We start from the raw sequence: 15,795 nt of genomic DNA, 5'->3' as shown, positions 1-15,795 counted from the left end.
AGAGTGGATTAAAGACTTATATGTGAGACCGGAAACCTTAAAAAATCCTAAAAGGGAACACAGACAGTAACTTCTTTGACATCAGCCATAGAAACTTCTTTCTAAAGGCGCCTGGGTGACTTAGTTGGTTTGACTTCAGCTTAGGTCCTGATCTCAGGGTCCTGGGATTGAGCCCCAGGGCTCTCTGCTCAGTGAGGAGGGAGTGGGGGTGGGGGTGTCTACTCCTACTTCTGTGCTCTCTCTCTCAAATAAATAAAATCTTAAAAAATAAAAAAAGGGGGAAAAAGTTTTTTTCCTAGATAAATCTTCTGAGGCAAGGGAAACAAAAGCAAAAATAAACTATTGAGAATACATCAAATTAAAAAGCTTTGCACAACGAGGGAAACAATCAACAAAACTAAAAGGAAACCTACAGAATGGGAGAAGACACAGCTGATAAAGGGCTAGAATCCAAAATAAAGAACTTATAGGGACCCCTGGGTGGCTCAGTGGTTGAGCATCTGCCTTTCTCTCAGGGTGTGATCCTGAAGTCCCAGGATCAAGTCCCACATCAGGCTCCTTGCATGGAGCTTGCTTCTCCTCCTTCTACCTCTCTGTCTCTCATGAATAAATAAATAAAAAATTTTTTTAAAAAAAGAACATATTCAACAGTCCCAAAAATGAATAATTCAACTTAAAAAATGAGCAGAAGACATGAACAGACATTTCTCCAAAGACATCTAAATGGCCAAAAGACAGATAAAAAGATGCTCCACGTCGCTTATCATCAGGGAAATGCAAATCAAAAGTACCATGAGATATCACCTCACACCTGTCAGAATGGCTAAAATTATCAACACAAGAAACAACAGGCGTTGGCGAGGACGTGGAGAGAGGGGAGCCCTATTGGACTGTTGGTGGGAATGCAAACTGGTGCAGCCACTGTGGAACACAGTGTGGAGGTTCCTCAAAAAGTTAAAAATAGAACTATGCTGCAATCCAGCAATTGCACTATGAGGTATTAGCCCAAGGAATACAAAAATACTAATTCAAAGGGATACGTGCACCCAGATGTTTATAGCAGCGTTACCTACAGTAGCCAAATTATGGAAACAGTCCAAGTGTCCATCTACTGATGAATGGATAAAGCAGTGGTGTGTGTATAAATACACATATAAATGTATATGTATATATATACAATGCAATATTAGTGATCAAAAAATAAAATCTTGCCCTTTGCAATGACATGGATGGAGATAGAGACTATTATGCAAAGCAAAATAAGTCAAAGAAAGACAAATACCATATAATTTCACTCCTGTGGAATTTAAGAAACAAATGAGCAAAGGGGAAAAGAGAGAGAGGCAAACCAAGAAACAGACTCAACTATAGAGAACAAGCTAGTGGTTACCAGGGGGTAGGGGGGCAGGGGGATGGGGGAAATAGGTGATGAGGGTTAAGGAGCACACTTGTGATGAGCACCAAGTGATGTATAGAAGTGTTGTATCACTATATTGTACACCTGAAACTAATATTACACTGTATGTTGACTAATTGGAATTTAAATAAAAACTTTAAAAAAAAAGAAATATATGGTATTTTGTGTTGATTTTTCTACTTTGAGTTTGCTCATATGAAAACCTTTTTTTAAAAGATTTTACTTGGGCAGCCCTCGTGGCTCAGCGGTTTAGCGCTGCCTTTAGCCCAGGGCCTGATCCTGGGGACCTGGGATAAAGTCCCACATCAGGCTCCCTGCATGGGGCCTGCTTCTCCCTCTATGTCTCTGCCTCTCTCTCTCTCACTGCGTCTCTCATGAATAAATAAATAAAATCTTAAAAAAAATAAAACATTTTACTTATTTATTTATTTATTTATGAAAGAGAGGGAGAGAGAGAGCACAAGCAGGAGGAGGGCCAGAAGGAGAAGCAGACTCCCTGCCGAATAGGGAGCCCAACTCAGGGCTCGATCCCAGGACCAAAGATCATGACCTGAGCTGAAGGAAGACACTTAGCAGACTGAGCCACCCAGGTGCCCCTGAAAGTATTTTTTGATGTTTCCTTTTTAAAATACACACTTCTATATATTTTAAGTGTATATATATACACACACACACACACACACACAGTTTTAGAGGAGAAAAATTATCGAAGTAATCAATTAATTCAAAGTCTAAATGATAAAGAAACTCGGCCAGTTTGCTGATGCAAGAGCTTAAGTCCCATCTTTTAGTTCTGAATCTAGTGTTCTTTCCATGACCATGGCATATGCTCCCTGAAAACAAAATGACCTAATACTTATTGACTGAGGTGTACAAAATATTAAAGTGTGTGATATATTTAACAATTCAGGTGGATTGAGGGAAAAGCAGGTGAACTAGAAACAAAACACTAAGATGCCTGGATTATCGTGGTTCCTAACTTCAGCAAGTCGTCGGAGCCTCGGGCAGTAGTTTCACTTAGGGCCATCCTTAATCTCTAGTAATTATTCCTCCCAACTTCCCGCTGAGTGACTGGACAAGTAACCACAGTTGGTAACTGCAAGACAAGATGGTCTCTAAAATGGCTTCTACTACAAAACACTCATCGCTAATTGCATGGTCTCTTTCTTATCCACATGGGTACTTTCCTTTTCACTGGCCCACCAGGTAACTGATGTTAAAAAATCTGTATTGCATTTGCCTGGTATTTGTAAGAAAATGTCCTACTTTCTTTCGGCACATGAGAGGTCTTTATACACACCAACAGAGTATTCTAACCATATTTCTACAGGGACAACATTGCCTCAATTTTTTTTGTCTTTAATATTATTTGATGTTTTCTGGAATAATGACTCTTGGTGCATCAAAATTCTTTTTTATCAATTGTTTTGACAACTAAAAGCAAAGTTCAAGAAGAGGTTTCTAATCCAACATCACTTATTCTATTTTTAGTTTACACTGACAGTTGCATTTGAAAATCACCTGTGATTATAACAGTTAAATGAATATCGAGAAGTTGCTACAGAGGATTATGCAGGGGTGGCACTGCACGATGCCAAAGGGTGCCAAGCATACCATTCGTAATGGATGTGGACGATGCCCTCTCTGGACTTGTGCCATGTACGGCTTGCATGGCCATGGATGGTGGCATCATCTCTATGGGTGCTCACTTTCCTAGAATTATTTAAAGAGCTGAAGAGTCAATCAATCTCACATGCTTTGTTTGCATTCTTCAGCAATTACTTCCTCTTTTCCTTTGTTTTGCGAACTCGTTCCAGGTCTTGAATACATAGACTGCATGCCGAACAGAATCTGAACTTTGATCTGTGATGATGACGGAGGCAAGACTTTTAGCCCAAAAGATTATTAAAAGTAGAGATCTAAATAGGAAGGTACAGGTTCAAATCCCCATTCTGCAATCTGCACAAGCCATTTATGGAACAAGAGATTTTCTCCAGGTGTATATGAAGGTAGAAGAACCTAACTTAGTTCCTGCGGTGAGGTAATGAAATTGAAACCACCCAACACTTTCCTGCCATCTATGGGATGGAGTGAGGGATTCAGCAGATATTTTTTAAAAAACAAACAAACAAAAAAAAACAAAGAACCTTGAAGTAATTTCTATGACAGCCTTGAGATTTAGCCCAATCCTTGACTTAAAGACCATCATTCATTGATGTTAACCTAAGGGATTCAAGCAGAGCAGCTGCCAACTTACGGAGAAACTAAGTCAAAACTTGGAAAGATGGGGGAGGGAGGAGGCATGTATAACCAAATCGTAATAAGATAAATATAAATTAATAATAAATAGACGTGTATGATCAACTTGACTGGTAATCAAGGAAGTGCAAATATAAAAATCAGACGAGATCCGGCGCGTTCAGGGTGGTATGGCCGTAGATGCAAATATAAAAATCAATGGGAAAATCTTTCTCACCTATCAAATTAACAAAGATGAAAAAAATTGATGCTGGGGAAGTTGAAATGATATACCATCACCCAGCACTAGCACGACTATAAATTAGCATCATTTTTTAGTAAAATAAAAATAAATAAATAAATAACAGCAGGACACTGGAACATTAAAAAGTTAACGCTCTTTGACTTAGAAATCCCGCTCAAGAGAATAATCCTAATGAAATAACCCCAAAATGCACACGTAAAGATGTCCATGAGGATGCATATTGGCTTGGGAAAAATTGTCCCCCAAAAATCCCCCCTCCAAAACAAAACAAAACCCTACTTATACTTTTAATGAAATAAAATCATGATATATCCTACTTATACTTTTAATGAAACCCTACTTATACTTTCAATGAAATAAAATCATGATATATCCATCCAGTAGAACATGCAGAAACTAAATGACTTTTTAGCAGGACGCTAAACGGCATGGAAAACGCATGCTATCCAGTGTTAAGGGAGGAAGACGGAGTAGACTTCCAATTTAAAATTCATCATTTCGGGATCCCTGGGTGGCGCAGCGGTTTGGCGCCTGCCTTTGGCCCGGGGCATGATCCTGGAGACCCGGGATCGAATCCCACGTCGGGCTCCCGATGCATGGAGCCTGCTTCTCCCTCTGCCTGTGTCTCTGCCTCTCTGTCTCCCTCTGTGTGACTATCATGAATAAATAAATAAAATCTTAAAAAAAAAAAAAAAATAAAATAAAATAAAATTCATCATTTCGAGTGTACTTTGTGGAAGGTACCTACAGTCGAGGGCAGCATGGGGCTGTACAGCCACGCCTGGGCTATTTTCATAAAGCTCAAAAAGAGGCAAAACTAAACCATTGTGTTCAAAGCCATGACAGGCATCACCTTTGGGAAGTAAAAAAAAAAAAAAAAAGAAAAAGAAAAGGTAACAATTAGGAGGGGTTTCTGGTGTGCTAGGGGCGTCCAATTTCTTTCATCTGGGTGGTTTGCTTGCCCTTCCGTGTCCACTTTGTGATGATTCATCGGGCACATTTGCAGTGTAATTCATTCTTCTGCAGGGGCACCACATTCCAGTAAAAAAGGACACCAAGATGCTTTGTTCAACCATGAGGGAAAGCAAGTGTCCGTCACACAATTCCTAACAGTGATGAGAGGAAGGATGCGATCCCCAGGGCGCCCTGGGCTTCTCCAAATGTCTGAACGTTCTCCCTAAAATGTGCGGGACACGCGGCCGCTCCCTGGACACCCTCGAGCAGGGTCCTGAAGTCCCACACACGAGGATCTTAGAGGGAAAATCTCTTTCTTTGAAAAATGAAAGCTGCGCGAGCCCTTACGGAGTCGGCCTCACACCTGCATACGCAGCCCACAGAGATGCAACCCACGCTCTTCGTTTTTCCCTTTAGCACACAGGTCGTTTTCATTTTACGTACGTCATTTTCGAATTTTCCAAATCATCCCTAAACATCATATGACTCTTGGAACCTGAAAACAAAAATACAAACTTTTTTTTTTTTTCAAGATCAAACAAAAACCCGTGGCCCGCACCGAGGAGTCCTGGAGAGGCCGGCGGCAGGTGCAGCCGGTGGGCGGGGCCCGTGCGGAGGGGCGGGTCACGTGACCACTAGCGGGCGGGGCCTTTGCGGAGGGGGTGGGGCGGGGCCGTGTGACGGCAGGTGGGTGTGGCCTGCGTAGAGGGGCGGGATCACGTGACAGCCAGTGGGCGCGGCCTTTGCGGGGGGGGGGTTGGGGGCACGTGATCGCCGGTGGGCAGGGCCTTGTGGAGGAGTGTGGGTGGGCCACGTGACAGCAGACGGGTGGGACGCCTTACAGAGGGGGATGGGGTGGGGCCCGCGTGACAGCCGGTGGGCGGGGCCTCGCGGAGGGGCGGGCGGGCCACGTGACAGCAGGCCGGTGGGACGCCTTACAGAGGGGGACGGGGTGGGGCCACGTGACATTCGCTGGGCCTTTGCAGAGCTGTGGGGCCACAGGACGGCCGGTGGGCGGGGCCTCGCGGAGGCGTGGACTCACGTGGCAGCCGGTGGGCGGGGCCTCGCGGAGAGGCGGGCGGGCCACGTGACAGCCGGGGCGGGGCTTGCGGGGGCGGGGCCTCGCGGACGGCGACCGTCGGGCACAGGTGGGGCCGCCTGGACTCCGGGGTGTGCAGATGCTTCGCCCCCGGCTGCGCCGGAGCCGAGGCTGCGTAGGTAGGAGGAGGCCACCTGTGCCGGGTACAGCCTTTAGCCTCTCCCGGCTCGGCGGGGGCGGGGCGCCAGGAGGTCGGGGAGCCCTGGGCCCCGGGCAGTTGGAGGCGGGGAGTCCCGAGCGCCCGACGCCCCGCCCGCCCCGCCGGAGGAGGGGAGCCGACGCCCACCTGGCTGCGGAGTAGCACATGCATTTGCCGCTCAGCTTCGTCCCCGCGGTGCTCCCCGTACGGTGCACGGTGCGAGGCCGGTTACCTCTGACCGCGTGAAGGATGACGACGAGATCACGGACCAGGTTTTGGTTTTTTCTTTTTTTCCCCCCGATCATTTGCGGTCCGAGCTGTTCCCTTAGCCCCCGGTACTGCGGCCGCCTGGGTGCCGAGCTCCCCTGACCGGGGCCTCCCCGCACCCGGGCCGCGCACCTGCCCCCAGGTGAGCTGCGGACTGTGCGGCGCGGACACAGGGAGCCTGGGGAGGCGCCCCGGGGACCCCGCCCCAACCAGTCCACCCCGGGGGACCCCGCCCGGACCAGCCCGCCCTGCACAGTGGCTCGGCCTGGGAAGGGTCCTCGAGACCGTCTGAAGTTTCCCGTGCCTGGTCCATAAAGGACCGGGAGGTACCGTCAGGGTCTCCGTTTCTGAAACACTAGCTGAGCGTTTGCCATTTTCAGCGAGCCACTAGGTGGAGAGAAACGCATGAAATCCATTTGTAGAGATGAACTTGTGTGACCGCTTAGGACTGAGCTCAGGGCGCTGGTGAGGTCCTCGTGCACCTGAAGGCCGAGGCTTTGGGCCCCGGCTGCCGGCCACGTGCTCCCCCATGTGCTTGCACGCTGGGGGCGCTATTTTCACCCAAACGGAAAAATTAATCTGATGAGGGCACAAAAATAATATTTTACAGGGTTATGTGGGGGGTTTTTTTTGTTTTTTTGTTTTTTTTTTTAATGTGTGGTAGGAGCTCAAATAGTTTTGTAAAGTGAAAGGTAAATAAAGGGAGAAGAGAAAAAGAATGTGCTGGAAGCAAGAATCCTTCAAACTGCCTAACTCAGCACCTTCCATAGTCGTCTTCATTGTCTTGATTTGAGTAAGTAATGGAATATTATTCTGATAGGAGAGAAAAGGTTACAACTGCAGGCGAGATTATGTTGCCTGGTGTGTCAGAGAGGCTTAAAGTAAGTTTTAAATCTCTCTTCCAAGTGCATAGAAGCAGCCCAAGGTGGTAGCCGTCCTGGTGTGCAACACAAGTACGTAATCAAGGTGGAACTCAGGGGTTTTTTTTTTTGTTGTTGTTCCCAAAGTGGACTTTTCTTTTAAGTACCTGTTCAACCCTGTTCCATCTGTTACTCATCAGTGTTATTATAACCAAATGGCTAAAGCTTCCAATCTGGTCATTTTCAAAGATATTTCGAAAGCGAAGTCATTTTAAAAGCCATTCAGGAAAAAAAGACTTTTTTTTTTTTTTTTTTTTTTTTTTTTGGCCACTGTTCAGAATGGAAAATAACTGCTTATAACAGAAACTAACCCTAAATTCATAAAGCTGTCCATCTTCTGAGCAGTGAAACTAGCGCATCGGACGTTGATTACAACTTAAAACAACAAATGAACATGAATCCTAATCAGGAGATGCAGAACCTTAGACTGATCTCCAGTCGTAAACCCATAGTTTATTCCTTACAGTAGCAGAATATTTTCAGTTAAGACGCAATGACTGAAACCACACCTCTGTACTGAAACTACATCCTCTCTAGAATTTGACTCTAATTTCTGCCTTTCTTTTCTTTGATACAACGTCAGTTGAAAATAGATAAGTAAGTGCCCTAATAAAGGTAGGCTAACAAAAGCCATACAAACCATATGCTCAAGGGTTTTTAAACCCTTTGATATCAGGGAACCCAGAATATTATCTCTTAACTAGTGTAAAATACATTGAGTCATTTTTCTGGAAGATACCATTTGAGTTAGAATATTCTGTACCCATGAAGAGCCTTGTTGAATTTTTTCAGTGACATCGATACAATACTACAGCATTCTAGCTTAAAGATTACTAAGGGATGACTATAATTTATCACACCTCTGGCTAAATTTAAAAATGTACACGATAGTGCTCGCTTTGGCAGCACATATAATAAAAATGTATACGATAAAAAAATAATAAAACATACACAATAAAGGAGCCTGATCCATGTGTCCATTAGAAAGAACATTTTCCTAATTGTCCAATTTTTTTAACTTGCTGAGCAATAACAGCAATAGTAAAAATGACAATAACAATATTATGATACTTAACAATTACTGAACACCTACTATTATCAGGTAACCTTCAGTTACTCTTCTCAACAACCACATGAAGCAGATATTATCGTCAACACCATTTTGTAATGAGGAAACTGAGGATCCGATGATCATGATCATTATCAATGTCATTCTAAATTATATGATGGGAAAAACTTGTAAAATAAGCATGATAGCAGATTCAGCTTTATCTCTATGTTGTAGAAAGCCTTTGGGGTAAAATTATTCGCATACTGTATGATGTGATATACAACTAGTATGAAATATTCAGGATTCATGTATTTGAATCACTAATATTTCACAAATTTTAGGCAACTTTGAAAGGTAATTGAGCTGATTCGACACAGGATGTATAATAGAGCATGTACTTTTAACCTTGACGAGTTTTTAAAAGCTGAAGTCACATCGCAATCTAGAATTGCATGACAAGTAAGAAATTGATTTGTGTAGAATAGTGTTAAGTAAATAGTTTTAAAAAGATCTTTTAAAATAAAATGTTTCAGAAAGACTAGCATTATAATTACTGAATAGAAATAAAGATCAGTAATATGAATCAAAGCTCTTGAGTTCCAATTTCTTTGCACAGATGAATTAGTTCTATGTGGCTATTAAGTAAGTAACAGCTAGTAAATCTTAATAAATAATAAAATATTGATTATTAAATAATAAATCTTAGGGATCCCTGGGTGGCTCAGTGGTTGAGCATCTGCCTTCGGCTCAGGAAGTCGTACGTCGGGCTCCCTGCATGGAGCCTGCTTCTCCCTCTGCCGGTGTCTCTGCCCCTCTGTCTCTCATGAATTAATAATAAATCTTGTTGATCAATAAATATGATTTATTAAAGTAAATAAGATTTACTTAAATAAGTTGTACACGTGCCCTTTCAAAAGTAAGCATTGATATATGGAACCAAAATTTAGAAAGTAAGATTAAATTTCCTTCAGCAGAGGAAGGGAATCGTATGTAACTCTGTTTGAGCTCGTGGTTTTTAAGTGTGTTTGAAAATATAGACTTGAAAATGTTGGTCTTGCTTTACTTTAGGCACCTTTAGTTGTTACTTATTAAGATGATAACTCCACATGTTAGTTTAGAAGTTCCTGGCATTCAACCTGGCCCGTATTTCTCTCTAGAATAACTTTCCTTAGGAAATGCCACATTGTGGGTGTTCATCTGATTTCACATGCATGAATGCTTCAGTGCTCTCCCACTAGTTATCACTTAAATTCCTATTAGCCAGCATAACTCAAGCAGAAGAATTCAATGCTGTCTTTAAAGATCAGCTAAGTTATAGCTTGGGAGGGCATCGTATTGTCATCCCCCCCTTCCCAAAAAAGCGTGCATTTAACTTGTTAGAAATCAGCTCAATTTTATTAATGTGGAGGTGTAAGGAATAAAACTGTGACATAATAACCACTTCATGTCCCTATTGAGCAGACATTTGGAAACCTAAGCTTTAGCGGTTAAAAAAAAACAAAAACAAAAACAAAAACAAAACGATTACAGTAACCCATGGCCTCCACAGTCAGCTCTTGTATATATTCCTAGGCTGAACATACCGAGTCTCTACTTTAGAAACGCGTGTGTCTGTGTGTGTCTGTGTTGACAGTCCATGGAACCCTACTCAGAGAAGGAGGGTAATAGAGGAAGGAACACAGAGTTGACTAAATCTCCCTAAGTACTAGGGGCAAGGCTTAATTAAAACATTCTCAGAAGTTCATGTCTCAGTTAATGTCCCCATCTTTTACGTTCGCTAACGTAGTTAACAGTGAAGGGAACATCACGTTAAACATGAGGGTCATTACCACCCAAAGGGACAACACTTGATATACATTAGAAATGACACAGTTTATGGATTTATACCTTTCAGCCTATACAGAATCCCTTCAGCTTTTGCCCATACATTCCCTGACAAATTCCATAAATGTAGAAAAGTAGAGATAATCTGCAGTTCGTAGAAGATTTATCTTCTCATGCAGTTGCCATTGTCCTCCTTTTCCTTGCAGAGATTCTATTTCCATGGGCCTTCATGTTACTTTGTTATTAGAGAATTTGTTCAACTATTACCCACACTAAACTGGTCATCTGGCTTTGTTCTTATCTTCCAATGGCAGATGACCACCTCTGTTTTCCACTTATCTTTCCATCTTCCTAATCCTTAATATATATATATATATATATATTTATTCTTTCAGATCTTTCTTCTCTACAATAAGGATAATGCATCCCAAGAATAATGGGATGGACTTGGAGGTAGGGGGAGGAGAAAGCTGTAAATTGAAAAAAATTCCCTCCTGTCCTCACTATTGACACATCCTTCTTCAAACCTTTTCCTTAGGATTGAGTGTTGACTGAAATAAGGTTGGTCCTAAAGTCATTGATCTGGTTATCAGATCATCATACTTATCAATTAATATAACAAACAGTTGTAGAGAGAATGGATCATGAGTGAGCAAGTACAGAAGGGTTTTCTTTTTCTTTAACCATAACTAAACTTTAAAAAGGTATGATAATGATAGCAACTTCCTCATGTCCAGTGCAGTTTGTTTAGGCTCTTTAGGGCCTTCAGAAACACATAATCTCTTCCTCTCAATCCACCATATATACACAGTCTAACAGTTTCCAATCCACTTGCATGAACTGCATTTCATTTGTTTTGTGTGGTTGTGCATTTTGTAGAAAAACACCTCCTATCAAATTCTTCCCCGACATGATCACTGACATGCAGAGATTGTAGGTGGAGTAGTAGAGGACATGTGTTTAGGAAAGTTTTACTTTAGGAAAACTCAGTTTTTTTATCTATGAAATTTTAAACTATCTTGGCCTGCCATTTTCTTAATGTAAACGTCTTATTGATGTGTATAACATATATTTAATAAAGGACACAAATTATAAATATACAACTCAAAATAGATGATTAGATGGATGGGTTAGATGGCTGGATTAGATGGATAGATAGATTTTTTAAAAATGGTGAGATAAGTAAACCCAGGAACTCCCTCTTGGCCCATTTCAGTTACTACCCACCCTCTCAAGGGTAACCACTATTATGATTTCTAACATCACAAATTAGTTTTGCCTACCTTTGACCCTTTTATTTTATTTTTTTAAACTTTACTTATTTTTTTTAATTTTTTAAATTTATTTATGATAGTCACACACAGAGAGAGAGAGAGAGAGAGAGAGGCAGAGACATAGGCAGAGGGAGAAGCAGGCTCCATGCACCGGGAGCCCGATGTGGGATTCGATCCCGGGTCTCCAGGATCGCGCCCTGGGCCAAAGGCAGGCGCCAAACCACTGCGCCACCCAGGGATCCCACCTTTGACCCTTTTAAAAATGAATTATACAGTGTATATTCTTTTGTATCACTCAGTATTTTACTGGTAAGATTCTTTCATGTGATTGCATGTAGTTGTAGTTCATTCACTCGTCCACCATATATAATATTTTTTCATTGTATAAATATACCACCATTTATGTATCTTTTCTACTATTGATTGGCATTTAAAATATTTTTAATGTTTTTTTGTATAGTGCTACTGAGAACATTCTTGTCCATGTGTATTTTTGAGCATATGTATGCATTTCTGCTGGGCTGAGAGGAGGAAAAAAGACTACCCAGACATAGAGGATAGGACAGAGCAGGTGTTGCCAGTTTTCCAAAGTGGTCGTACAAATTTGTATTCACATGAGCCATATGTAATAGTTCCAGTTATATGATATACTTTCCTACACTTGGTATCATCTATCTTTTTTATTTTAGTCATTCTGGTAGATTCGTGGTTGCATCTAACCTGGGATTTCAATTTGCATTCTCTTGATAACTAATGAAGTTGGCAACTTTTTAATAAATTTATTGACCATCTGGAAATCCACATCTAAACATTACTGAAATGTTTGGTCCATTTCTCTACTGGATTGCTTGCCTTTTTCATATTGATTTATAGAAGTCCTTTATGTATTCTGGATATGAGTCCATATCAAACATATTTATTACAAATATTTTCTCTTACTCCATGAACTGCCTTTTTTCATTTTCTTCATGATACATTTTGATGAACAGGAGTTGTTCCTTATACTCCAATTTGTTACTTTTTGAGTCCTGCCTAAGAAATTTTTGCTTACCCCAAGTCATGAAAATATTTTGTCTTTTTTTCTTCTACAAACTTGATTTTTTTTTATGTTTAGGTTTTCAATGTATTTGGAATTGATTTTTGTGTATTATATAAGGTGGAAGTCAAATTTATTTTTTCCATTTGACTTAGCCAAGTACCATTGATTTAAAAGACCGTAATTTCCCTCATTTCATTTCATTTCATGGTAGGGTCACTCTTCTCATAAATTAACTGATGATTTATGTGTGGGTATATTTCTGATCTTTTTATTCTGTTCAAGTGGTCTAATTGCTTAATCTTGCATCAAAACCGTAATACTTTAATTATTATAGCTTTATAACAATTCTCAATATTTGGGTGTTTAAGTTGTCTGGCCTTGTTTTTCAAGTTTATCATAGCTCTTCCTGGCCCTTTGTATTTCCATATAAAATGTGAAGTTTGTTGTGGCTTGGCTTACAATTAAGCTATGTTTGATTTTGGTAAAGTTTTCAGGTACATTTGGAAAAGAAGGCACTTTCTGATGGTCTTTGACGTAGGATTCTACATATTAGCAATTAGGTCCAATTTGTTAGTTGTGTTACTCAGAACTTTCATGCCCTTAAAAGGCTTACTTTTTTTTTCTGTTTCTTTCAATGTTTTAGGAGGAAAGGGTCTGAAATTCAATCAGCTATTGAGAAGGGTGTGTTAAAAAATTTTTTTTTTTACTATGATTGGAGATTTTTTAATTTCTCTGTTTCTGTGAATTTTTTGCTTTATGTATTTTAAAGCCATGTTATTGACTGAATACAGATTTAGAATTATACTATCTTTTCCTAGTCTAATCCCCTTTTTGTATAAAATATCCTTCTATCAGTGAAACTACAGTCAGAAAACAGAAACTACATTAAACAGAGTTACTACAAAAAATTGTTAACTAAATTAAAAAGTGGTTAACTACTAAAAAGAGTAGAAAGAGAACTCCAAGGATTATAGAGTTAGGACTCACAGCAAGCAGGCTACTCCTGTAAGAGAAAGTGAACAACAACAAAAATGCGGAACCTTGGAGGAGGTGTGGCAACGTTGTCAGATCTCTGAGCAGAGGATGTAGCTGCCCCTGGAACTCAATGCCCACAAATGGTAACTAAAATGAGATTCCCTTGCTTGGAACCTGGGAGAACAGTGAGGATATGGTGAAGAAACTTGCCAAAAGGACACCTTTGCTTAACTGCGAGGGCCACAACAGCAGAGGCAAATGCTGCCTGGATTCTTGCAAAATGCTTCCTGAATCCCCTGGCTACTGGCTGAAACAAACTCTAGAAGGAAAAGTCCTTTCTAAATTTCTTTTCCATCTCTGCAGTGTTTCTCTAGTACCCTCTATTGGTGGCCAGCTGGAAAAAGAGAACTGTAGTATGCAGAATTCAGTTCCAGTGAATACAGAGTGAGGGGTACTTTTGGAGTTAAGAGACAATGAAATTAATGACTAGCACGCCTTTTTTATATCTAGCAATGTCCCCTGCCATAAAGTCTACTTTGTCTGATAGGAATTAGAGCCATCCCATTCTGGTTGATACTGGCATGCTGGATCATTCTGGATAGTTGTGTTGTATTTTCAACTTTCCTGTGTTCTTATATTAGCGTATATCTATCACAAGCAGAATATAGCTGGGGTTTATATTTTTTCCAGTGTGATAATTGTAGACTCTTAATTAGAATATTTACTACTTTTAAATCTAAAATAATTGCTGATAGATCTTGGTTGATATCTAGCATATTCGTTACCTGGTTTTTATTTGATCCTTTTTCTTTCATTTCATGCCTCTTTTTTTTTTTAATTAATCAAAAGTATTTAATTTTTTTCCTAGTTTTTCCTACTTCTATATTATTTTACTATTCTTCAACATTTACTCCCAAAATTAGAATATGAATCCTTGACTTCTTACAATCTCTAATACAAATGGTTTTCTTACTAAGGTCTTATTAATTTGAGAACATTAGAATTTTTAAATTCCATTTACTTTTTCCCTTAGATCATTGTTGCCATTCTTTTAATTCTACATACATATTGAACTTGGTAGAAACATTTTTCTTACTGTTCCATATGGTTAATTGACAATACTCATTTTTATGTGTATATTCTCATAACTTTTACAGTTATTCTTCATTCCTTACTACAGTTCTTCCTTGCTTCTTCTTCATTCTCACTCTGTGCTCCTTCTGAGGTTCCAACTACACTTCTGTTAGACTTTTTCACTGTATTCCACATTTCTCCAAAGTTATTTCCTATATTTTACATTAGTTTACTTTTCTACTTAAATTCAGATATTTTCTACTGCTCCTTGAGTTTACTAATCCTGTCTTCTATTGCATCTAAAAATCAGTTAATTTAATCCATCTGAATGAGTTAATCTCAGAAAGCATATTTCTCAATTCTAGAATTTTTATTTGATCCTTTTTTACAGATTCTAATACTCTGGTAAAATTATTTGTCTTGTCGCTCTCTATTGTTTTGACTATATTAGAGTTATTTTAAGTTCCTTAGCTAACTCCAATATCATCTTCATCTATAGATATGTTTCTATTGACTACTTTTCCTTTTGGTTTCTTATGTTATTTTGGGGAGTCTGAGGGGCATACTTAATAATTTTTCATTAAAGACTGAATATTGTATATAGAATATTATAGAGGATTCAGATATTGTATCTTTCTCTGTAATGAGTTCATTCCTCTCTTCACTAGGCAGGTAACATGATAGTTCATTAGAATTTAATCATGACTTGTTCCATGTTGAGGCTGGGTTGAAGCTGGGAAAAAAGCCTACCTCTACCTCTGGTTTACCCAGGTCCTAAGAATTTGCAGCTGAAAGTCCAATGTTTCCCTGAGGCCCCTTCTTTCTGCCAGTCCTGTCTCATAAGACTGCCAAATTTTGCATTGCTTTTCAGAATCTTTCCACTTAGATCTTTAGCATTCTGCTCCATGATGCCCAGAAATTGGTGTTTATTAAGGTGATAAATATCTCTGTATTTGAGGCTCCCTCAAATATCTACCCAAACATGTGCTGGTTTCTTATCACTCAAGGTTCTCCTTCCTCAGTTGCAATGCTTCTGAGATTCTGTTTCCTCCCTATGCCCAACTGGCCAATACCCCCAGGATAAAAATGGCTGTAAAAGTCATTTCAGTGAAGAAGTTACACCCTCTCCATTTCTCATTGCCTCGCCAGCATCCTAATACACTCAAACAGATGATTTGGTATTTTATCCTGCTTTTCTGTTTATTCTCAACAAAAGTTTGGATCTGCTGCAAACTACTTCCCTCCACCCATAGCAGAAG

At 40.2% G+C, this 15,795-nt stretch overlaps 1 protein-coding gene across 9 annotated transcripts in view; it reads left to right on the top strand.

Moving 5' to 3' along the window:
- The first annotated feature begins 6,199 nt into the window (after window positions 1-6,199).
- The window catches only part of SPATA16 (spermatogenesis associated 16), a 236,212-nt gene continuing 226,616 nt past the window's right edge, over window positions 6,200-15,795 (top strand). For 3 of the 9 annotated variants that reach the window (XM_038583921.1, XM_038583920.1, XM_038583919.1), the window contains exon 1: window positions 6,200-6,384. In XM_038583921.1, coding sequence (XP_038439849.1) covers window positions 6,362-6,384 — 23 coding nt within the window. In that variant the 5' untranslated portion in view covers window positions 6,200-6,361. The remainder of the gene's footprint in view (window positions 6,385-15,795) is intronic. The other 6 variants (XM_038583923.1, XM_038583922.1, XM_038583924.1 and 3 more) reach the window with 3 other exon arrangements.

Source organism: Canis lupus, chromosome 34, assembly GCF_011100685.1.
Source record: "Canis lupus familiaris isolate Mischka breed German Shepherd chromosome 34, alternate assembly UU_Cfam_GSD_1.0, whole genome shotgun sequence".
Lineage (NCBI taxonomy): Eukaryota > Metazoa > Chordata > Mammalia > Carnivora > Canidae > Canis > Canis lupus.
The sequence above is the reverse complement of the archived record's forward strand: the minus strand, read 5'-3'. Positions and strand labels throughout refer to the sequence as shown.